Below are 24,620 nucleotides of genomic sequence, written 5' to 3'. Positions count from 1 at the left end.
AAGAATAAATAATCATAAAAAGAATCTCTGAATCCTTTCTAAAACTTGACTTCCTATATTGGCCTCATTCTGGTTTCAGTAATTCCCAGTAAAATTATGTGATAAAATTTCAATAACAATAGCTTTAGAACTGGCTCAAAATCAAGAGGAGATGAGGCTTTTCCCAGAGGTTTGCTACAAGGAAGTTGTTTTGGGACACAGCCTCTCATTCCCCAAAACGGATACATCTAGGGTTGGCATTTCAAGGAATATGTGTGGGTTTTTCGTCATTTCTGCCACCTGCCACTTGCTAAAAGCAGACATAAGATATACTAAAAAAAATTCATGGTGTTTAAAGCAAATTGTGTGTAGGTCAGCACTGATTTTGGGTGTGATTCCACTAAATGTATTCCATTCCTTTATTTCATTTCTAACTCAATTACATAAGATGTTAAGATTTACAATATTTTTTGGCTGCAATTTCTCTACCTCAAAGGTATTCTGACACATTAGGCAATTTGCCACCACAAAGGAAATGCAACACAGCAAATGCAAGTCCATCTAAAAATTTAAAAACTTCCTCCATCTATTTTAAATAGCCATATTTTATTTACTCTGATTAGCTGAGGAATATATAAAAACAGCATCAATAGGAACTGTTACCAAGGAGAATGGTTCATTCTATTTCATAAATGTGTATTTCATCCAACATATTTTCAGTAAATAGTTTTTACACCAAAGAAAATATTACATACACTTGAATTAGCAAAGGATACTTCTTTGCTCTGTCAAATTGAGGGGGAAGAATCATCTTGTACCACAACGCTTCAGAAAAAAAAAGAAACACAAAAGAATCTTTATTTCACAACATGTATGATATCACTTATTTTCTTTTGTAACACTCTACAGGATAAACACAACCCATACCTAGTATGTTAAATACTGACTACAATTTAAATTGGTTTTAATACAAATTTTATATTTAACTTACAGGTGGCTAGAAATCTTGAATTACTGTTTATTCTACAAGCACATATTCTGAAATTAAAATTAGAAGATATCTTTTTTAAAATGTCAGTGTTAAAGCTATGAAAATTTAAGCTCAACCATATATTCACAATTATATTAAAAATGTTTAGCAAAATTAAATATTGTTGCAGTTAGAATATTTTAAATAAGAACCTTTAATATATCACAGGGTTTGAACTGTAACATTTATTCTGTAATATTTTAAAGCAAAAGGCTCAGCTTCACACTTATAACTGAGAAGATTTTAAAAGACCTTACTAATTTCATCCACTTCAAGTTTCTTAATTTCTTCTTTAGGCAACTGGACATTTTTCAAAGCATTTTCCAATTCCTTGTTTTCTTCCAGGATCTTAATTTCTTAAAAAAAATTAAGTGTTCATTTTAATTAATAATATTCCCATAAAGAATTTCTTTCTGAAAGTCTCTTGACATTAACATGGATGGCTCTGAAACTGCCTAAAGCTTCCCTGAAGTATTTTATATTAACCGACAGTTTTAACCCAGCCTTTAGCAGCAAAAAAACCATTCATTATGGACATCACATTTCAATCACTGTCTCCTAAATGGATTCTTTAGGTGTCAAACATTTCTGACATTTTGAGCAGAATCCCAGAAGCAAGACTGTTAATACAATCACCCTTACTGATCCCCAACATTTTTTCTTTTCTTTTCTTTTTTTAATTTAAACCCATGACCTGAGGGGTGACATTTCTTTTATTATATGTCAAAAATAAGTAGCAGATAGGAAATCTAGATTGTTGAGCACACAATTTTATATTAATCAATTGTATAATTATAACACTTTTAAAATTTCAGTATATGAAGTAAAATATTATTTCTGTGATTTTATATTCATTTCTTAACCTTTTATTGTTGTAGATAATAAACATAGGAAATTCTTGTTTTTTTAATTGAATAACTGGGTGTATAACTCTTTCAAATCCTTTCTCATAAGATCTTTATGCATTCCAGTAAAACAATGGCAAATGTGTGTGTGTGTGTGTGTGTGTGTGTGTCTGCCTGCCTGTATTTACCATGCCATTTTTCTGTATTATACCTTATTGAATCTTCTAAAAACTGACATTTATACTTGAGCTCAGTTTCTCACTTTTCATATTTGAAATTAAATAATCTGTTGATCTCCTGAATATTATTGGTTGGTAATACTTGTAAATGGGTTTTTAGAAACAGAGTGTGTGTTTTTTTATAAGCTTTATTTTGAACTAAGATTGATATTAGGATCTCTAAGTAGAAAGTTTGTCTTCCCTATAACATATAATGATAAAGAGTTGTAGCTTTGTTTGTTAAAGATTACTTGTGGGATATGGTGATAGCCACAGAAAAAATGCTGAGGTCTTCATATTTATTCATCTTTTTGAAAGAAAGTGGTTTTTGGATGCAGTGAGCTGGAGACTTGAAACTACACTAAAGTATGCCAAGCCACTTCTCTTGTGACTCTCAGTTTTCATCTATTCATGGCATTTTGCTCCAGCATGTTATATTTAATCTTAGCACAAGTATGGATGTTTGGAGTATGATTTATATATGACGTATAATAAATTGCACATTAGGTTTAGGTAATCTATCAAGAAAGAGCTATCTGCAATACCTTAGGAGTTAAAAAAAACAAGCAAATAAAATGGACACACAATTTTTTAAGTACAGCCAGCTGCTTTCCTTGTATAAATTCTATAAATAAAGGAAACAATGTGTGGAACCATCACCTAGAATTCTTGATTGATTATTATTGTTATTATTTGAATTCAGAAACTGGAAACAGGAGCTATTATCATATTGGCATGACTTTGATTCTCTTTTGTGTTTCTGGCTATTGAGTTTTATAAAATTCACAATTTAACAAAATGCCTAATTTAACTCAAACTAATTGGAGTTGCCATTTTATGGACAGTGAGTGGGAAATTTATTTACCTCCTTAAGCCTTAGTGGGATTCCATGTGTATAGACTGAGGGTGAGGAATCCTAACTGTCCTTCCCCATAGGGATTTCTATAAAAGCCTATGACCTGTGAAGGGTGACATTACCCAGACTAGACTCTTCACCTTTTCCTCATTCATTGTTTATTGGTAAGCAGCCCACTGCATTCCTTCTATCTCACATGCAGTACTTGCTACATATGTATTTGTAGACTACATTAAAATGAACTTAAGTTGTATGAGTGGCAGATCTTATAGTTGATCTTAGGTTAGTGCTATTTTGCTCATTAGCTCATTAGCTACATTATGTAAAGAATCTGTGGGAAAGCTGACAAATGAGGTCATTCATTCAGTAAGTTAATTTTAATGAGAACCTGCTGTGCCCCAAACAACTCAACCTCAACTGAACTCTCTATGTTAAATGTGAACTCTTCTGGGTTTCCACAGTATGTAGTTGAACAACTACATACTGTAGAAGAACAACTGTACATACTGTAGAAGAACAACTCCTATTTCCAAATGCCCTTCATCTTTGCAAGAAAGCAAAACCATTGGTCTGTCACTCACAGTGCCCACAAACTTTCATACAAATACTCCAATACTTTTTCAATCTGTCCTACCATATGTAATTAATCTTTTGCACCTCTATCCTCTCCCAACATTTCAAGCATCTCCATCCTTGACTTTTGTCTAAGATTTGTCTAAGATTTTTTTATCAGTTTAACTGAATCCAAATATTTATCATCTTTCAAAACCAAAAGAAAGCCCCATTAATTAATCACAGCCATCATCATCTTATCTCTCCCTTTCTCCAGTCACAGTAAGACTCACTGAAAACACTGTAGTAATAAGTGAAAATAATTTTTACTTATTGTGTGTGCATGCCTAACCTCACTTCAGTCTGGCTTGTACCTCTACTCCTCCACTGAAATTTCTCCAACCAAAGAAGGTTAATATACTTCTTGCTAAAGCAACTGTTTTATAGCAGGTCTTTCTTCACTTCCTACAGCATTGAATGGAGCTGTACAGTCCTTGTTCTTGAGGTCCTTTCCTCTCTGCTTTTCACAATATCATATCCATCCTTCTTGGTTTCTTTTACAGATTTGGGTGTGTGTGTGTGTGTGTGTGTGTGTGTGTGTGTGTGTGTGTGTGTGTGTGTGTGAGCCTGGGCATGTCTCTGAACTTCATTTTTAAGGCTAGCACTCTACCACTTGAGCAACAGCATTAATTCTGGCTTTTTTTGTTTATGTGGTACCGAGGAATCGAACCTAGGGCTTCCTGCATGCTAGGCAAGCACTCTACCACTAAGCCACATTCCCAGCCCTCTGTGTGTTTCTTTAATGTTGATGACTCACACATTTTGTTGTAGGCTCACTTTTTACTACCTCATTTACCCCCATTATTCTGACTGCTGATTTCACTCTCTCAAGGCTGTAGGCATCATCTATCCCATAAAACAAATGATGTCTTGATGATCATCTTCAGTACAAACTGATGCTTTGACATTTGATCTGAATCTCACGCCACTGAAGGAAATCTCAACATAAAAAAAAATCATTTTCTTCTCAATGGCTTTCTCTCCACCATGAGTCAATGCTCTCTTTTAGTAAAAGCAAAGATTTCAATTCACTTGAACCATCCAAACAGTAGCAATCTTTTTACCTATTTAAGAATCTCAGGCATGATATAGCTGATATTTCCTAACTCAAAATTTAAAAAAATGATGTCGTTATCTGCTTGTATGTGTTCAAGTTTTCTGTATTTCCTCATCTTCAAAGTTTATCTATTCCTAACTGGCCATTATGTTGTAACTGATCTACAGTTTTGAGGAATATAAACCCATTATTTATTATTTTATATAGCTAATATCTAGCACAACATTTGGCATGCTTTGGTAAGCTCCCAATAAATATTTGTTGAATGAAAATTGATGGTTCCAAATGCAATGGAAAGTGGTTAGATAAACCATAAATAAATAAAAGACAGCATCTGCCATAAACAGCAGTTGGACATTTATGAAAAGTACAGATGGTCCAGCGCAATCCAAGACCTAATGAATTGGAATACCTGGCCTGAGAATCTGCATTTGTGACCATTGTATCTGAAGAATTTAACCATTAGGCAAGTTTGCAGATCTGTGCTCTAAAAGAATTTGAATTATGTTTCTTGAATTAGAAAATATAAAAATACATTTGATGTACATGAAAGTGGCATAATAAAGCTTCAGAAGCAGTACAGAGATTAGAAACTTCCAAGAATAGAACAAGGACATTAAGGAAAATGCTATGATATAGAAAGATTTCCTTATTTTGTTAGAGGAAAAAAGGAAGCTGATTTGTTTTTCACAGTCATGATAAAATGAGAATTATATTTATGGTGATGTCCACTAAAACAAAAAACTTAGGTGGGGTTGAAAGTAGTATTGCTTTAAGGTTCTTCTCAGTGAAGGTTAGGATGAACCAAATTAAGATACTAGAACCTGTTATGATTTGAATTATTAGACACAATATTGAAACTAAAATAAAAACTGAATTCAAAGTCCCACACTAAAAGCTATACAGAGATCCTGAGTTGATTTTTTTTTACTCTTAACTTTATTTTCACCTATTTTTGAGCCATAGAGCTGACACCAAAATTAATCCTATTGCAGAATCCCAATTTATCATTAAAGCTGTCCACAGTGGCAAGCAAGAATGCTGAAGAAGTGGCATGTGCTCATGCCATCCTACAGTAGTATCCTTGCTCTCCAACAACTCAACTCTTCTACTTCTGCTTAAGAATAGGTCAGAAGATAGTGGAGAACTATCAGAAAGATGAGTAGAGCAACTATGCTCTGTTGAGAGCAAAAATGGTCATCATTGAGCTGTGAACTATTTTAAACCTATATTGCAAGTTCAGGATACAGGAGGACAGCCTTCAAAGCAGTTGAGAATGGAAAAAGCTTCCCAATTTCAGGGCTTCCACATACACTAATATGATGTAGCTGTTAAAAAAATTAGCTGGCATGATAACTGGAAAAGTTATACCTTGAATTGATCATCAGTTCATGTTTTTACAATACAATCACCAAAATAAATAAATGAAAGCTTTTCCCCCCAAAAAATTGGGGGGTGGCACTGGAGTGGGGTGTGAGAGAAAAATAGACTGAATATGCTATTTCTTTTCAGTTCTTATAGTCTATGCTTTTTCTATGCTTTTTATTAAGGCAAGTTGGGAAAGTTAGAATTAATCTCTATGATTTAGTCATCTGTGTTAGACAAGATTTTGACTATAAATAATCTTAAGTTTATATGATCAGGTTTGATATCCAAAATGCAACTACTATTACTACTAGTAACAACCATACTAACAATCCTGTGTGTTAACATGATTGCACCACAGTTCTTGTATTCAGTGTGTGTCGATTGTCCTATCCTTTCTAGTTGCACATCACAGAACATTTAAGGTTTTTTTAGAGAAGCTAAGCATGGAAAACACAATACCTTGATCAGTGCGGCCATCGTGGAGGGTGGAAATGGGGAGGCCTGGACCTGTACACAGGATGAAAGCAAAGACATAGCTTGCTGTTAAATACGACAGTCTCAACAAGGATTGCAACTAGTATTTACAGTGTTTGCCCATAGAGAAGTAACCACCATCATTTAAATTACATTTAAACAACACAAGAGATCAGAGCCCAGTCAAAGAACAGATGCAAGAGAAGCTTTTTCTTTACACATTTCCATGAGGACATTGAATAGTCGATTTACACCATGAGGCCTCAGAAGCTGCCCTTGCAAATTGCCTTATGAGAAGGCCATATTGGCACAGATCTAGTTGTGCCTTTATTACCAAGTAAACTACTCAGATTGTCCTTTCACCCTGGCTTTGTGGTTTCATTGTCAGCTTATTTTGGTGGGTAAAATCTAGCATCTTTTTATGTATTGCATGCAGGAATAAATTGATATGGAATAAGTATCTTTTTGAAATATTCTGGTTAGGGTCATCTTCCCTAAGAAGCAGACAGAAGGTTTGTGGACCAGGAGTTTATAGAAGGAGGAAGGTGGTGGTACTGAGGCTGGTATTTGTTTGGTTAGGAGAGAAAGAATGGGTAGGTAAGAAGGGTGGACTTGAGTGCTGTCACATCACCATCAAGTCAACCCCTCAGGGAGAAAAGTTCTCCCAATAGGGCAGTGGAAAAGTTTTCATTCTCTAGTGTGTGGCACAGTCATTGGATGTAGATGTGGTCTGGAACAATCTCCAGAAGGAGCCTCAACTATAAGCTGCCAGGTGCCAGGATCTTCAGTTACTGGAATACTGAATCAGTCCCAGAGATATCACTCTGGCAGGCACATCAATATCCCCTGCATATTCCATCATGGAATTTAGCCTCTCTCTTCATAGATTTAAGAATAACTAGCACAAATCACCACATACTTGAATATATTAAAGAATAGATTTGATCAGGCAATCAATAGGTTGAAAAGCAGTGTCTATAGAGGTTTTGCTTGCTCTTACCACCACAATCTTTTCTTCTTTGTGGAGGGAGAGCCATTAGAATAGAGCTATTGTCCCCAAGCAAATCAGAGGATGGATGATTTTTCTGATACACCCTGAGAAGAAATAGTTCTTTCTGGCTTGCTCCTGGCAGCTTCCTTCCTGCAGAGAACATCCTTTGGATTTATTCCTCAGAGCTGGAAGCACAACAGTACCAAGCCCTATGGGAGAGCACTTTATCTCCAAAATTGTACCAAAATTTGTCTAAATGCAATTTTAGGGGATTATGTTAGAGATTCAAACACATCAGTCACATTTTCCCACTGGTCTTGCAAACAATAAAGCTAATATTTTTTAACCTAAATTCTCAATCTAAAAAGCGGTATTACTGGGCTTTTATAAAAATTAACAGTTCTTTGGAGTCTGAGAATGTTGGGAGATGTAGAAATTCTCATTTAAGTCAATATTCTTCAATGTTGTTTAAATAGACAATTCCACACATTCCATTCTGGGCCAGAATATAAGGAATGAGATGTGGATCAAATTCTCTAGGCTTCACTCCATCAGCATTTATCTTGCAAAATTTTTTGTGGCTATGTGATTCTATTAATAAAAACTTGAATGGCTATTGTTGATAACTTTTGAGACACACTAATGATGGATGGCTCTTGACACAGTCACTGGAAGGTGTGAATGGTGACAATCTTCTTTAAGCCTAGAATTCTTACTTTGCATAGTTCTTGTCCTACCAGAACCATCAGCATGATTTTACCTGCCTGAATCTTGTCATCAAGGACTTAGTGTCTCTTTAGAGAGTTTGAAGTTATATAATAAGGCTTTACTCTTCATCCTAAAGGGAAAGATTTCAAGGTTTTTCCTATGATGGCGCAGTGACTCATTTTACTGGAGCTTCAAAAACACCAGACGATGTGATGCAACCCACACAGTATATTTTTTGCTAAATGGGAAATTACCATACTGCCAAGGAAGAGTGAGTGGTGGAAAAGTCAGGCAATTCAAATTCTAGAAAGGACTCTTCCACCAACTTTTGATGAGAACTTAATCTTTGATGCCTTACCTCTTCAGTTGGCTCTAAGTCTCATATAGATATTAGGACAATGTAATAGAAAATGTGTCAATGTTTTCTCAAGTGGTTACACTGTTATTCAAATGTATCATTCCGGTCAATATATAGGCATGTGTATTAGCTTAGTGACACTGATACCTTCTTTATAAGCAGACATATCAACAGAAAACACATTTCTTAGTAGGCTTTGTCAAAGTCCAGCACTGCTTTGATATTCGACAATGCCTACATTTATCCTAGAGACAGTAAAAGTCTATAGTGCATTAGATGTTCTACTTGGTGTTAGGAATACAAACTTTAGGAGAATTTAGCCCCTACCTTCTAGGAGAGAAAAATCAACAGATGACTTGGTTTGATAATTTGAATGATGCAATGTGCCTGGCATGTCAGCTTTCAATACATGTTGCACAAATACAGAGCTTGAGTTGAAAATGTGGTGTGTAAGTTGAGAGGGACATTTAATGTATATCTTTAAATGCCATAATCACAATTAGCACATATGGCCATGCACAACAATCTCTTGACATTTCAAAGATGCCACTGACCAAACATTTTTATGGAAATGTTATTTCAAACTGACGTCTTGTGCCATCTTGAAGGAAGTATTTGGGTTACAATGCTTATTCATGTCCATATAGTCAAACGGCACAAATCTCAGGCCAGGTGGCTGGATTGAGGGGGGTGGCATGTAAGACTGGCCTTCATTCTGAGGCCTCTGCAATGAAGCAAAGGGTCTGTCAAATATTTCATTTGTTCTGTAAGCCATCTACCTGACAAATGCAGTTGATATCACAAAACATGAGGGTAACTTTCATTTTGCCATGCCCACCCTACCCTAGGCATTGCTAGGGGGAAGAGGCAAAGACCAGGGAATTAGAGATTTTTTTAGGTCAGTCATAGGGCTTGAACTCAGGGGTCCAGGAACTTTCTTGGAGTTATTTAGCTCAAGGCTAGTGCTCTGCCACTTTGAGCCACAGAATCACTTCCTGTTTCCCAGTGGTTAATTGGAAATAAGATTCTCACATACATTCCTGCCTGGGCTGGCTTCAAATGGCAATCCTCAGATCTCAGGCTCCTGCATAGCTAGGATTACAGGCGTGAGCAACTGGTGCCCAGCTAGGAAAAAAAAAATTACTTATCAAATCCCCATGCTGAATACTAAGAACCAAAGACATTCTTTGATCTATATGTAGCCTTAGCCTGTTTGGTTTCTTGATAAGCACTAAAGATAGCATGTTGTACAGTAGATAACATTATTTGGGTAGCAATTATTCATAAATGATACACATGCCTAAATAACTATGAAATGAAATGTCTTATATATTTTACTACCTAGCTGTTTTTTTTTAAATGAAGTAGTTAAGATATTTTCGATATTCAGAAGGACACACTGAATGGCAAATCCTCATTTTCTATCCCCATTTCCCCATTTACGCTAGAGTTGGAGCAAAGATTGGCTTCAAGGGAGATGCTTCAGATTTCTAAGCCATTGTTCTTTCCACTGGCTGTAGGAAAGAAGCATTTCTGTAGCAAATGAGGCCAAAGTCCAACCATTATAACAGGGAAAGCAATTCTGTTTATGGTATTACCTCACTCTACACAGCTGGTTGATTGTGTTCATACTTATGCCACGGTGCTAAGGAACGTGGTCATTCAGAACATGGATTTAAAAGCAAGAGACTTTGGCTTAAGTTAGAGATAATTATCTGCTATACACACCTTTGGCAAGTCATTCTCCATTTCCTAGAAGGCAAAGACATGGGGATAATTCCTTCCTATTTCCTGTCATTATTTTCCCCTTAAGTGTGAGATAAGATTCTCACATATAATGAATACTCACTCACTTACATCTAAGATCAGATCAGATGATAGTGACACGAATGACGACAATGGAAAGTGATGAAGGTAATGCTTACATTAGGTCCACCACCTACCATAGCAGATGAGTGCATAGTACTTGGCATAGTCGCTGAAACTTGCTGTGTAATATTGGCACCTTTCTTTCCTTAGATGGCAAGTAATACACTTCTTGTTCAGAGAAGAGTTTCCAATGCTAATTCTAGAGGGAAATGAAAATAAAACTAAGCTGAAAATTTGAGATTGTATTTATCAAAATGAACTACTCCATGTAAAGTGACTAATTTACATATTGACATCAAACCCACTCTATTTTTCTGCTGCCAATATCATTTAAAGTAAAAAGGAATCACTGTATTTTCATGTAGCTTGATTTTTTTATTACCCCCGCTCCCCCCCACTCTTTTTTTTTTTTTTTTTTTTTGCCTTAGGAGGCATAAGCTTCAAGGGAGAAGCCCTAAAGTGAGGGAAATACCTAATGTTTCCAACATCAGGGAGGTAGTGACTTTTCATAATCATTACTGTCTTACATTTTGTAAAATGTTTGGAATCCATAGATCTTCTTCATCTTACAGTCTCTTTGCTATTCCACAGCAAAATGCATAAGGAAAATCTGGCTATATCTCCAAGAAAGAAGTCCCTGTTCGTATTTATATCTGGAAGGGGATTCAGCACTGAGAAAAATGGAAATAAGAAGCCACATTCTATTTGCTTTCCATACTTCCCATTCTTTTCCTGTGGGTTCATGGGACCAGAATCCTGGAACACTCTTTCCTCACCTATTTCTACAGGCCAACTTCCATCTTTTACAGTGATTCCAAATTCACCCAGCAGAATCTTCTACATCTTTTCTGAATAGTAGAATTAATTTCCAAATCAGAATCCCAATTCCAGGAGTCGGAATGGTCTGTCCAGTTGGTATAGGGTCGGAAGCCCTTTCTGCTGTCAGGGTTCCCTGTGCTACCTTTGAGTTCCTTCTGCTTCGTGTCACAGATAAATAAATAACATGATCCCAGAGGGAACAGAGAGTATGGCAGAGGGAAATTTCTTCTTTCCTCCATTATGGTCAATTTTTATGTTTATATTTTAGTCTGGTCTTGGAAAATATTAGAAAAGGTGTTGACAGTAAGGACTCAGAGGTCACCATGTTCACATGTGGATTCCAACTGCAAATGTATTACCTGATTCATGGAGTTGTGGAGATTAAATGCAATTATAGATTGTAATCTAGAAGTCCTTTGCATATAGAATTCTATCAGCTCATGGTAACTGGCAGGATCAGTACATGTTTCTATTTCCACATGCAGAAAGGAGTGTAGGGGGCACCACCCTAGTCATCAAGAGGACCACTAGAGTGAATTTGCACATTAATAAAAGTAGAACTGGCTTATGCCAAAGTAATACATAGCAAAAGAGATCACACGTTATGGGAGTGAAAACAATGCTTGGTTTAAGTAAGGATTCTATTTTCCTGAAATTTTGTAGGAGTGTTTAGTAGCACAAAGTAATAGTTACTATTTAAATTAACATAAAATTAACATAAAATTTTTCCTTTGAAACAAACATTTTGAGAGAGTTAAAGATTGGAAAGCATTCTGGTTTTTATACTGATAGAATAGTATACAACAGTCTCTGGATATTTTCTCTGAATTTATAAATTATTGTTATTGAATTCTATATATTAACAATCATTCTACACTTACCATTTGGCTATGGTGTATTTTCACTCAAATTATCAATCAATCTATCTATCTTATCTTTACCTATCTATTAGTACTAGAATGTACTGATAGAATTACCTATAGATATTTCTTCTTCCAGGATAACCTTCGAATTCATTGCTAGAATAAAACCTGAAAATACATTCATAAGTCATTCAGTATTGATGATTCCGATGACAGTAATAATAACAACATTAATAATTATTCATGTGACAAAACTGTTAACTCGCACCTATATGCACATATCATTATTCATAACTGCATTATGGATATTTACTCTGATTTCCAAGTCATCCATGAAGGGTCAAATTATTCTTAGTGCTGTTAACATTTGTTTCATTAAGTATGGCCTACTCCACATAAACTATGAGTTTAATTACTATTATGTCTTTCCCTCTCCATGATCAATAAGTGAGAAACTGGTTTCTCTGTGCTATATTACTTAATTATGTCTAAGATTACAAACATATTCTGAATTTATTTCATAAGCCCTGATAGTAGATAAGTTTTCTGTTAAGTCAGAGAACCTCTTCCAGTCTGGGACACTATGCATCTTGTGTCAAGTTAATTCATCCAAATGAAAACAAACCACAGGAGTACATAACTTGCTACATTAGAACGCAGGTGCAGCTCTTTCTTGACTTAATAAAGTTATGAAATGGGAAATACAGTTTAGTGACATTATTTTTATTCCTCTATGAGTTCTTTTGAATGTCACAAAGTAACTGTCATTTTCCCCCCAGAAAGAACATAACAGAGTGTGAAAAGTTTGGAATAAACAAGGTTTGGTTTAATTCTTAGGAGGGTTTAGCAGTTCTGATTAGTTTATCTCCTTGGTGTCATAAAATAAAATAAAATAAAATAAATACCTCCTTAGTCCCAGGGAAAAAGGAAATGCAACAGAATACAGTTCCTTCATAGTATAAAATTTATATTCTGAGCTTGTGTGTGTCTGGTTTATTTATGTCTTCACTAATGTCACAAGACTCCCATCATCACTTTCACTCGCCTTTCCCACATCATCTCAAAGAACCTGTGAATAAACTGCTCAGTCGCTTTCCCAAATGGCTCCCAGAAGCTTTGCTGGGCTGTCAAGAGTGCCCCCATTGTCTTCCTGGGACTGAGACTTGGCAACATTCACTTTCCTCCCCGTTCTTCCTCACAGCCAGTAATTACTGATCCTAATTCATTTCCATCTCTTTACCCACCTACCTCATCTCCTCCTTCATTCAACAAATTCAAACTGTAGCCCTCCTCTGTTACAGGCAGGGTCTTAAGTGCTAATGACACACACAGGAGTCATAGTTCTGTCCTCCAAGCCCATATTGCATTACCATTATGCTCCTCCTGGTCTCTGTCACCTCAGGCCAAATAATGACAGGTAGATATCTTGCCTTCCCTTTCTCTATCCCAGAAACCGATTATGGCTGCAATTTATCTCCCACCCAATCTTCTCCTTTTCCTCCTCTGGTTCAAACTCCTTTGATCAACTTTGGAATAACTCCATCAATTGTTAATAGGTTTCTGATGGTTATCTGTTTAATGAGCTTGGCCTAATGGTCCTGTTCTTTTGCTCTTCACAATTTAGCTAATGGCAGGAAGATTATAAGCATGAAGGAATACCCCTGGATTTAGAATGCACTATAACTGACCGATAGGAAGTACACACTGATGATGATTAGAGAAGATTTACCATAAAGATTATTTCAAGATGGCTTATTTACATAGTATGTAGTATGAATTGAGAAGGATAGGACTGAAAGAAATTACTCACTTGTTGAAGTTAAGATCCTTAGAAGTGAAGATCCTTAGAATTAATATACTTTAAGTTTGAATTCTCATCATCCACTAACAAAAGTTACCTTTAACCAAGTCAATTAGGTGCTCTGAGTTTTCTCATCTATAAACTTGAAAACTTTATCTTTTCAGGTACTCAACAATACTTCAAGAATGGGGAGCTTTTATAGGTAGAATATTAAATCTAGATAATGGTGAATTAATATAAGAGATTCTCTGTGTCTATGGGCTGTATCTATGGGCTATCAACAGTGAAAATTTGAAGTTTGCTGCTTCAAGTGCTGAGAACTAAAATTTGCCTTTAGAACCAGTTTTTTTTGTCCTTTTCTGTAAAATATTTACTAATATTCTACTAAAGATTTGTTCCAACAGGAAATCATGTGGCTAGTTAGTAAAGAATAGGCAATGAATTCATGGTTGTCAGAACTACAGAGTAACAAGAATGCTTGGTTACTTAGCTAAAAGAGATGCTACAGTATTTTTTGCATGTCCATCGGTTGGTGCCAATTAAAACCTGAATGGTGCCTTGTAGATCGAGCAATACTTACAGTGAATCCTGTGTTACTCTGAATATATTTATGGCCTCCCACTTGCCACTTGTAATTTGAATAGCATTTTCCTAAAAAAAGACAAACATTATGTTGTGTGAAGCTGAGCGTTATTTGAGCAACCTCAAGTGAATGATCTCTGAGGAGATAAATCTTGGAAGGAACGTACCACAGAGTCTTTGATATAGTGAATATGTTTGTAGCCATCCTTGTCGCTAAATATTTTGTAGTATGAAATGGCATCATAGCTGAAAACTGGTGTTGAAACAAAGAACTGAAAGAAATGAACACAGGTTATGTTCAAAAGGCAAATCAAAGAAAAATCTCAGCTTCTTTTTAAAGCCATGTATGGTTGCATCTACACAAACCTCGGTGTGTTAACTCCCTGTCTCCCATCACTCATCTGAAATTCCAATTTTTCACATGACAGAACTTGCACAGTCTAACTACTGCCTGGTTGCTAATGCATACCGTTAGCGTTACAGAGTTTCATCTGATTTAATTTCCAGACATTTGAGGTTGTATGGTTAGAAACAAAATTTCAGGAAAACACAAATGTATATTGGGGATGAGATAATGTGACCAAAGTGATTCTCATTAAAGCAGATAGCCCTTTTGATTCATCTAATGCCAAGCACCCAATGTCAGTGCTTCAATAAAGCAATGAAGACATTTTAAAGATAAAAGTATAAGAGCCTGCTAGACATAATGATAGGTTGGGGCTTTGTACTTGAGGTAAAAATAATGATAAACGTTTATTATCGGAGCTCAAGAAGCAGAATGACCTCATTGCTCTAGTCTGTCATTTTCCAGGGTACCCTGGGGACCCACATAACTATGGAGGGGGCTAGTGACCTCATACCAAAATTCAACCAACAGTATGTTACATTTTTCTCATTTAAAAGTGAATGGTTTTCCTTTTACATTTGCCAACTTTGTTTTTTTATGCCATCCTTTCATGAAATGACACATTTGTAAAATAATCATATGAGGGAAGAACTGCTAAATGCTGTAAGCCAAACAGGGCAGATAATTGCATAATACTTTAAAAACCAGGTCTTTCTAGTTGGTTCTTCCTGATGTGATATTAGATGGTCAGCAATGACAAGAGAATGAAAGAACACAACAGTATCTTTTAATATAAACATCCATTCTAAGACCTATTCTATGATTCATTTCTGAACAAAATGAAGGAGAAATTTTTGTAGGTGTATTGAATGGTGGCTCTACCTGTATTTGATGCCTTTTGATCACACTGATCATTGTTTTCTTTATGCTGATTTTGAACATGAGCCATTAAAATGTAGAGGGCTGAATAATACCTGATTCATGTATTATATTCTTTGAAACTAGGATCTTTACAGATATAATCAGAATGAAAGTGATGGTATGATTATTATAGTTAAGGTTCAACTCTAAATCTGATGACTGGAGTTCACCTCGAAAGGAAAAGCTACAGCCAGACCCAGTGGGTTGTGGATTTCCATATGAACCTCCATTTCAATCAAAAGGTGGGCATGGCACTGTTCACATGTCATCTCAGACTCAGGGGCCTAAGCTCAAGAGGGGTCACTGTCCTAGGCCAGCCAAGGCAAAAGAAAAAAAATATCAAGATGTCAACAAAACAGATAAAAGCTGATTAAGGTGACTTACACCTGCTGTCCTAGATACATCATGAATACAAAAATAGGAGGATTGATATTTAGCAATTTTTGCTAACCTTGACAAAAAGTGAGATCCACATCAACAATAACCAGAACAAAAGAACTGCAGGCTTGATCAAGGGGTACAACACCTGTCTAACAAGTGTGACACCCTGATTGATTCTGCAGTTATATCAATACTGAAAACAAAAACAAAGATAAACATAAACTCACAAGAGAGGATACAAGCAGCCAGTGAAACACCGAGGAGGAGACTATATGAAAATAGAGGCAGGTATTAGAGTGCTATGATTGGGACCAACATACACTACAGATTCCCAGGAGCCATAGGAAGCTGGAAGAGGTAAGGAAAGGTTTTTCCCTGGAGCCTTCAGAGGCATGATGGCCTTGCCAATACCTTGATTTCAGACATCTATCCTCCAAAAACATCTGCTATTTTGTACAATGTATTACAAGAGCCTAGAAAACAGTGCATTTAAGTCTTAACACATGAGCTGTTCAATTTAAATAAGGCAAGAGGCCATTTGCTTGAAGTTTTCTTCCTTCTTGAGCTCTGTACAATGACTGCACAGCCTAACCACAAAGCCTAGTTTAGGAATGTAACATAGCTGAGTCTCAGACAAACTGGACACTTCACACAGAGACCAAGTAAGGCCCAATCCCAGCTGCAGACAATTCAATGACTCTTCTATTTTGCTTCTGTGTTTGGCTCAGTGCTTGCTTCCTAAGTGTAGTTCTTTGAACTTTTTCTGGTTCTTAAGATTGTCTAGTTTATTAATTTGTCTTTGCTCAAATAAGCTCTGCTGTATTTAATTTGTCTAACATTTTTCTTTTAAGGAAACTTCACCAAATTAGAAAGTCACATAATGAGAACTGCTGTTACCTTATGTGATTCTTTCCAAAGTTTCACTAATTTAAAATCCAACCTTGGTAGTATTTAGCCTATTAAGGTTAAACACAAGTGAAACTAATGACTAGGTCTAGGACTAGGAAAAAATTTTTGTAATTTTGTGGATGGAAATTTATTGATATTTGTGTTCCACATATTGTTTCTTTTCAGAATGATTAGAAAGTTCTTTAAAATACTGTCTTTATATCTTTTGCGTGAAAGACAAGCTCTTCTACATGACTTCATAACTAAAATGCAAGTCCAGTCACAAAATATTTAGGTTCACAGAGAAAAGTACAATGTTCATCTATTTTTAGTTATGGGATTTTAGAAAGGCTTTGTTCTGGGTGAAAACTAAAAATTTCATTTTCATTGAAGATATTAACAGGACAGAATATTCTATTCTAAGATATCAGAAACAGGCAAACAGGAAGAATCAGTCTGCTAAGCCAGTGTTATCTTCTCTCCTCTCATTGCCCACATCAAAGACAGCTGCTTCAGATGGCCAGGTAACTTGGGTGAGGTAAAGAGAGTGTGAAATATTTCCGCTCAGCTTGGCTACAGCTCAGCCCATAATGCATGCTTAGTTAAGTTCTTTGCAGCAGTCACACCTGGACCTAGATAAGCATGCAGAACAAAGCTGGCCTCTATTTTAACAAGGTCCCTTGGGTGGTATCTTCATCACACTTGGATTTTCTGATAATTTGCTCATCTTTGTGAAGAATTTAAAGAAATTTAAAATATTTTACTTGGAAAGTAATACAATTTTCCATCATGTCATACCTTGTCAACAATGTTAAAGGACAGAAAGCTGATTCTGAAACTGACTTAATTATTTGGCTAAAAAAAGCACAAGTTCTCAAACGTCAAGTAGAAAATTATCATTATTATTGTTGTTGTTTGGAAAATGTAGTGTTTCACCTAGTTTAACAATAATTTAAATGTAGAATTGTAGTCTATGCATTATGTTTTCAGTGCTTATTTTCTAAGTTTAAAGAATTAAATCTCTGCTTCCTAACTTAAATTCACTTTTTTTTTTTTACAAGTGAGGGGATAATTCAGGGTCTGGGCCAAAATAAATTTATAACATTCCTGGGCCTTGAACTCAGGACCTGAGAACTGTCCTTGGCTTCCTTTATGCTCCAGGCTAGCACTCTACCACTTGAGCTCCAGCACCACTTCTGGCTTTTTCTATATATGTGGTGCTGAGGAATCGAACCCAGGGCTTCATGCAAGCAAGGCAAGCACTCTACCACTAGGCCATATTCCCAGCCTGATGTGTTGTGATTTTTAAAGATAATTCAGAACTTCCGAGACAAGTACTCTGCGGAGTGAATGTCCTACTGCAGATACTTGCTATCACTGTAAATACTTTAACCATTCCTCTTCTGGAACTTGAAAGATTCACTGACTATATGACAAAATTTGAGAGATTAAAATTCATTCCTAAGAAAAATGTTGTTCCAAATATTATCATAAAAGTGAAAATATTAAATGGTCTGGAACAAAATCACACATCCCAGATTTTAAAATAATCTATGTATTCACTAAATGTATTTGAAGGGACTTAATCTCTCAAAAGACATCATATGTCTCCATGTTGAAATGTGTTCTAGGGAAATCCATTCCCCTATTCTTCTAGATCATGTTTGCAAGGGTGGTGCAATATAGATTTTTTTCTTTAATGTGTATGCCTCTACTGGGACTTGATCTCAGGGCCTAGAGCTTTCACCCAGCAATTTTACTTTTGGCTGACAGATTACCACTTGACCAACAACCCAAGTTCAGTTTCTTTGCTGCTTAAGTAGTGAGGAGTCTGGAAGATTTGTCTATCCAGACTGGTTTTGAATCTCCATCCTTAGATCTCAGACTTCAGAGTAGATACAATTACAGGTGTGAAACACTGGCTCATGCTCATGTTGCCCTCATGATGCATACAAATACTCATTTCCAAATGATACATTCTAAAGCATTTCAGAACATTTTGAAGACTGTAACATTTTCAGAATAAATCTGTCTTTCTGTCCTTAGTCGCACACCAAAGTGAGTTGCTAATGTCAGAGGTGTTGATCTGTGTAAAATCACACTACTCACAAGTTTACAATCATCATAAGCACACAATTAAACTGGCATTTGTAAACATATTCCAGATATTCATTCTTTACTAAAAATCCTCACAGTGGAGAGTGAAATAGTAGATTAGCTTATCCCCCCTCCCCATGTTTTCAATTATAGATGTAGTAAGAACCTTTTGGGAAGGCTAGTTTCTGATTGATTTTCTTAAACTGAATACTTCTGCCTTTTCCTACAATAATTTAGTATTGTGGCAAACAGTGGATTAAGAACAGATTTTTTTCTATTTTTTCTGAATTATATACATACGAATTTTACTTATTACACTCACTGTATATGATTTAGAAAGCAATAACCATTCCTTGTGAACCACTAAAGTTAACTTTAAGAGTGAAACTTTAAGAGTTAACTTAAACCAGAGTTTAATGTAACAAAATAAAAATAAATTTATTTGATAAAGTATACAGCAGTGGTTACTATGGAAAGATTTTTTATCTTCCGTAGCCCCTAAAGTTTAAATTTTCATAGTACTTCTTACCTTGGAATTGATTTCTGAGTGTTTTAATTAGTTAATGTGTTAAGCCAGGACTTACGGGTTTCTATTTTGCACAGTGTCCAAGTATCAAACAGGCAACCCCAACTTAAACACCAGCTGAAGTCAGTCACTAATGGCTCATGCTTGTAATCTTAGCTACTCAAGAGGCAAGGATCCAAGGATTGTGGTTCAAAGTTAGCCTGTGCAGGAAAGTCCCTGACATTCTTTTTTTTTAAAAAAAACTAATTAATTCATTAATTTTCAAAGTGATGTACAGACGGGTTACAGTTTCATACATAAGGAAACGAGTACATTTCTTATCAAACTTGTTACCTCCTCCCTTATTTTTCTCCCATCCTCCCCCTCCTTAATTCCCCCCCCCCTCCACCCAATTTGTACAGTTGGTTTATAGAATATTGTTTTGTAAGCATTGTTGTTGCATTGGTTCCCCCTTTACCCTTTGTCTCTCCATGTTGATGTTCCCCTTCCCTTCCCTAGTTCCAATAAATGTATATACATTACTCAGTGTACCAAAATCAAATGGGAGTGACATCAGGGTAAAACACCACAATTTACCATCACTAAAATATGGAATCCATCCAGATATCCCTCAATAGATGAATGGATCAAGAAAATGTGGTACATATACACAATGGAATTGTATGCTTCCATCAGAACAAATGACACTACCCCATTCTTAAGGAAATGGAAAGACTTGGAGAAAATCATATTAAGTGAAGTGAGCCAGACTCAAGGAAATGTAGACTCTATGGTTTCCTAGCAGAAGATTACAATAGCTCAATAGCTAGTACATATAAACACATGACATGATGCAAAATGAACTCCAAATTATGAAAACAAGTGCTTTATTGTTGTTTTTGTTTTCAACATACCATGTGAAATTATACCTTTTCTTGTGTTTCTCTTCCCCATAGTTTTGCACCTGATGTCACTGTAACTGATTTTGGCACACTGGGTCCTGTTTATCACTGAGATTCTTACCTCCAATTAACCAATGAAAAACTGGATGTGGTGCTGTGACTCACGTGGTAGAGTGTTAGCTTTGAGCAAAAAAGCTAAGGGGTATTGTCCAGACTCTGAGTTTAAGCCTCTTTATCAGCACATGTACATACATACATACATACACACACACACACACACACACACACACATACACACTCACATCAATTCACTCATACATTTGGGGTAATTGGCAGTATTCATATTCATATCCAGTTATTTTTGTCTCATTCCATATTCCTTATTTAGGATAAAAGACATAATTAATACTTCCCTAAAATATGATTTTACACTAAAAACTATCAGGAACCACTACATAACCCTATCCAGAAGTTCCAGATATGAGTAATAAAACACACATTTTCCTATTTTACAGCAAATTATACTTAGAAAGTGGAATGACAATGCATCCATCCGATGCAGTAAAAGTTAGGAAGAGGTAGAGTTCTTTTATATTACTAATACTCTAATGTTTTTGTTTTTCCTGGGTTCAAATCATATAAATATGAAGATGGTTTTAGCTGCCGTCTTATGAGAAATGATTTCTATTGTATTTATTTTAGAGGTAATTAATAGTTATAGCTAGCAGGGAATCAGTTGGCACTCTTAAGTCTAGGATAGGAAGAATATGATTTGTTTTCAGTAAAATTCTCAACATAGAGAAATTGGTATTAGTTGGCACAGCTGGGCATAGTGGCTCATGTGACCTGCAATCCCAGCTAAGTGAGATATGAAGATAGGGAGAATGGTTCAAGGCCAGTGGAGATAAAATATTATTGAGACACTATCTCAACAAACAAGCTCATCTAGGTGGTACACACTTGAAATCACAACTGCATGGTAGTTACCAATAGAATGATCATTAGCCCCAGACCAACAGGTGAGACAGACCTTATCTGAAAATTTGACTAAAGCAAAAATGGTTGGAGGACATGACTCAAGTGACACAGCACTTGCCTACACTATTCAAGACCTTGAATTCAAATCCCATTACTACCAAAACACAACAGAGAGAGAGAGAGAGAGAGAGAGAGAGAGAGAGAGAGAGAGAGAGAGAGAGAGAGAGAGAGACCCCACTTTACAGATCACACTGCATTACCTTGGTATTTTTTCTATGAAAACAAGTAGTGCCTTTATAACTCAGGATCTGTCAAGTGTGATTAAACATAACAAGGAAAAGATAGCAAAATCATACTCCACCAGCCCATCCAGTCCTGCTTTCTTCTGTATGCTCCTGGGTCTAAAAAACAAAAGGCCATATCACAGAATTAGGAGAACACTTTTGAGTGGATATAATTTGGACATTGGAAACCATTTAAGCTGCTAACCATTTAGCCATTAATCTGCTCAGACCTTATTATTGTTATTCAGTAACTAACTTCAATTTTGAGTTACAACTCTCACACAACAGAGTGGCTGAATGTAATGTGGGCATTTGAAGGCCAAGGTCAAATTTTACCTTTAATTCTTGTTAACTCTCCTATGAGATAGTGCCTTATAATCAGGAACCATGAATGGATGTCCTGAAAAACCCAGACATTTGGTATGAGGTAATAAATAAAATAATTTTGTAGTAGAGTCTAGGTTAATTTTTTCTTTTCTCAGTCTTTGGAAGTAGCTAGAAATTGAAAAAAAATAAGCCAATCATGCTATTTCTTTGTTCAATATTTTAGCATAATAATATCAATTATTGAAGTTATATTTAATTATCTTAAAAGGTTAAATATGCTTTTCTAGAAAAATATAGAAAAAAGACCTGAGTATAATTACTGACATAGCAATCAGAAAATCTTAGTGTATTATATGCTTTGCTATAACTGAGTAGAATATGATGATACCTTTATTTTGTAGAAACTTTAATGTTATTCTATGATATTTGGACTTCTGTAGATAAATACCTTGAAAGACTTCAAATTTAAAATTGGACATGAGAGAATGGATTAGAGGTGGAAAAGGTAGAAGGAAGCAGAAGGACCAACTAGAAGGTTATTACGATGCCTAGGAAAAAAATGATGAAGGCGCAAGTGAAAGTCCCAGTAGGGAGGGTGGGATAATAAAATTAAAGTATGGATATTTTAAGGTTGAAATCGTCTGAAATAAGTTTGAGAGTTGTTGTCAAGTTGTAGGAGAAGTCTATACTACAGATTTAAAAAATCAGCTATAGACAATAAATAGAGAGAGATGCCTAGGCAAAAAGATAATTAGAAAACATTTCTCATAGCTATATTTCCCAGCCTCCATTTTACTTGGTTGTGGTTATGTGATAAGTTCTAGCCAATGGTATGAGAGCAGAAATGATTCAGTCTACTTCTAGATCTAGTGCATAAAACCTTTTATATGCACAGTCCTCCATTCTTTTTTCCACCCTAGAGTTGGATGTTTATGCTCAGATTTGAATAATTTGGATTAGTGCTGAAAATCATGGATGATGATAGCAGATGTGCCTTCCTCTCAGTATATGAATATGTGTGTATGTATATTAAAACTTTTCATTATTATCTGTAAAGATAAAATTAAATTTAATAGTCTCTTCAGAGAAGGAAGAATGATACAAAAGATTTCAATTCCTCAAGCTATAAATCTGTTACTAAATCTCAGCAGTATAATTATATTGCAAGCAATGATTGCTATTTGAGTCTCTGTTTTTGTTTTGGTTATGACTCTAAAATATGAGTCAAAGATTGATAAGCCACTTAACCTAAAGTATTGTTGGTTTTCAAAACACTTCTCTGTCACGAGCATAGTTGTTGGGAAATTTAGCACTAATGTTCTCAACTCTGAAAAAGTGTTCTCCAAAAGACTGTTTTGAAACACAATTTCCTCAGAAGTCCTAAGATAATTAAGATGTCATACTATAATGTAACAGTTCTTCTAGCTATAAAGTTTATGTTCCAGGGACTTGCTATCTCTTTGAATGAATATCTTAAATGGTTAGTTTAAAGTTATCTCAAATTTTGATAAATTAGAATTTCATATTCCAAAGTAATCACAGTTTATTAAAGTTAGCTTTTCAGTTAAATTTTGTTAAATTTCATATTTGTAATATAATAAAATTAAATAAGTACATCTTAATACCTATATTTAGTAAAATTATTAAAGATGTACTTATCCATAGCTGACTAATCAAATCAATGGTTTCTAATAGCTAATTTAATTAATAAATGTATCTTTATTTGGCTATGTTACATTAAAGCCAAATAAAAATGAGATAAATATAACTTGTATTATATTCCATGAAAATCAGGAAACTTTTCTCAGTCACAGCAATGACTTAATATATTTTTGGACTAAATAATGTTATTATGTGGTTCTGATATATTTTCAAATAAAGTCATATAACTTTTTCTTTGTAAAGCAAAATGTCCCAATTTCTAGATGGAATTTAATCATTTACATGGGTGCTCTGTCCCTTTTCTTATTTAAAATAGATTTATCCTGTACTTGGGTTGATGAAATATTTTTCATAATTAGAAGTCTTATGAAATGGACCCATATAATTTCTACAAAAAGAAAACATTTTGCATCTTTTAATCTCTGATGAGTATGGAAGAAAAGCCATATTATGAAGATTTTAGATAAGTAAAGTAGTTTCCTGATCATGTATTTTTCTGCTTATATTCAGGTATGAATAATAAAAATAAAGAAACAGTAAATATGCCAAATCTATAAAGTTTGCTTCCATCCCAAATATTAATTCAAGTTATGGCTTTCTATGAGAAGTGGGTACTTGAATACTTTGATTTGACATTTCATGTCATATCATCTACTATTGATTTAAAATGAGAACATTTATCTTTAAAAAATATCAATTTCCTTTGTAATTTTTGTTTTTCAAGTTTGAGCTTGAATGGAAGATGTCCCACTTCCATTCCTCTCTAATTCTCTGTGGATTACTTCTCTTTTTGCAAGCAAGCCCATTTTTATTTTTATCTTCAGGTTTTGCTTTTGTTGATATGGAGTCTATGGATGACCTTTCTAATTTTCACACAGACACCTGATTTCCAATTGTCA

The 24,620-nt window shown here is 35.2% G+C and overlaps 1 protein-coding gene across 3 annotated transcripts in view; it reads right to left on the bottom strand.

Annotated features, from left to right (window-relative positions):
• LOC125350615 (fibroblast activation protein alpha) overlaps nucleotides 1-24,620 on the bottom strand; it is a 72,547-nt gene that overhangs the window by 20,493 nt on the left and 27,434 nt on the right. For all 3 annotated transcript variants that reach the window (XM_048345325.1, XM_048345326.1, XM_048345324.1), the window contains 8 exons: nucleotides 21,805-21,849; nucleotides 14,598-14,702; nucleotides 14,429-14,499; nucleotides 12,162-12,215; nucleotides 10,440-10,564; nucleotides 6,425-6,472; nucleotides 1,267-1,365; nucleotides 735-804 (listed from right to left, as the gene is read on the bottom strand). In XM_048345325.1, coding sequence (XP_048201282.1) covers nucleotides 735-804; nucleotides 1,267-1,365; nucleotides 6,425-6,472; nucleotides 10,440-10,564; nucleotides 12,162-12,215; nucleotides 14,429-14,499; nucleotides 14,598-14,702; nucleotides 21,805-21,849 — 617 coding nt within the window. The remainder of the gene's footprint in view (nucleotides 1-734; nucleotides 805-1,266; nucleotides 1,366-6,424; nucleotides 6,473-10,439; nucleotides 10,565-12,161; nucleotides 12,216-14,428; nucleotides 14,500-14,597; nucleotides 14,703-21,804; nucleotides 21,850-24,620) is intronic.

The sequence above is a fragment of the Perognathus longimembris genome, chromosome 4 (assembly GCF_023159225.1).
Source record: "Perognathus longimembris pacificus isolate PPM17 chromosome 4, ASM2315922v1, whole genome shotgun sequence".
NCBI classification, from domain to species: Eukaryota; Metazoa; Chordata; class Mammalia; order Rodentia; family Heteromyidae; genus Perognathus; species Perognathus longimembris.
The sequence above is the reverse complement of the archived record's forward strand: the minus strand, read 5'-3'. Positions and strand labels throughout refer to the sequence as shown.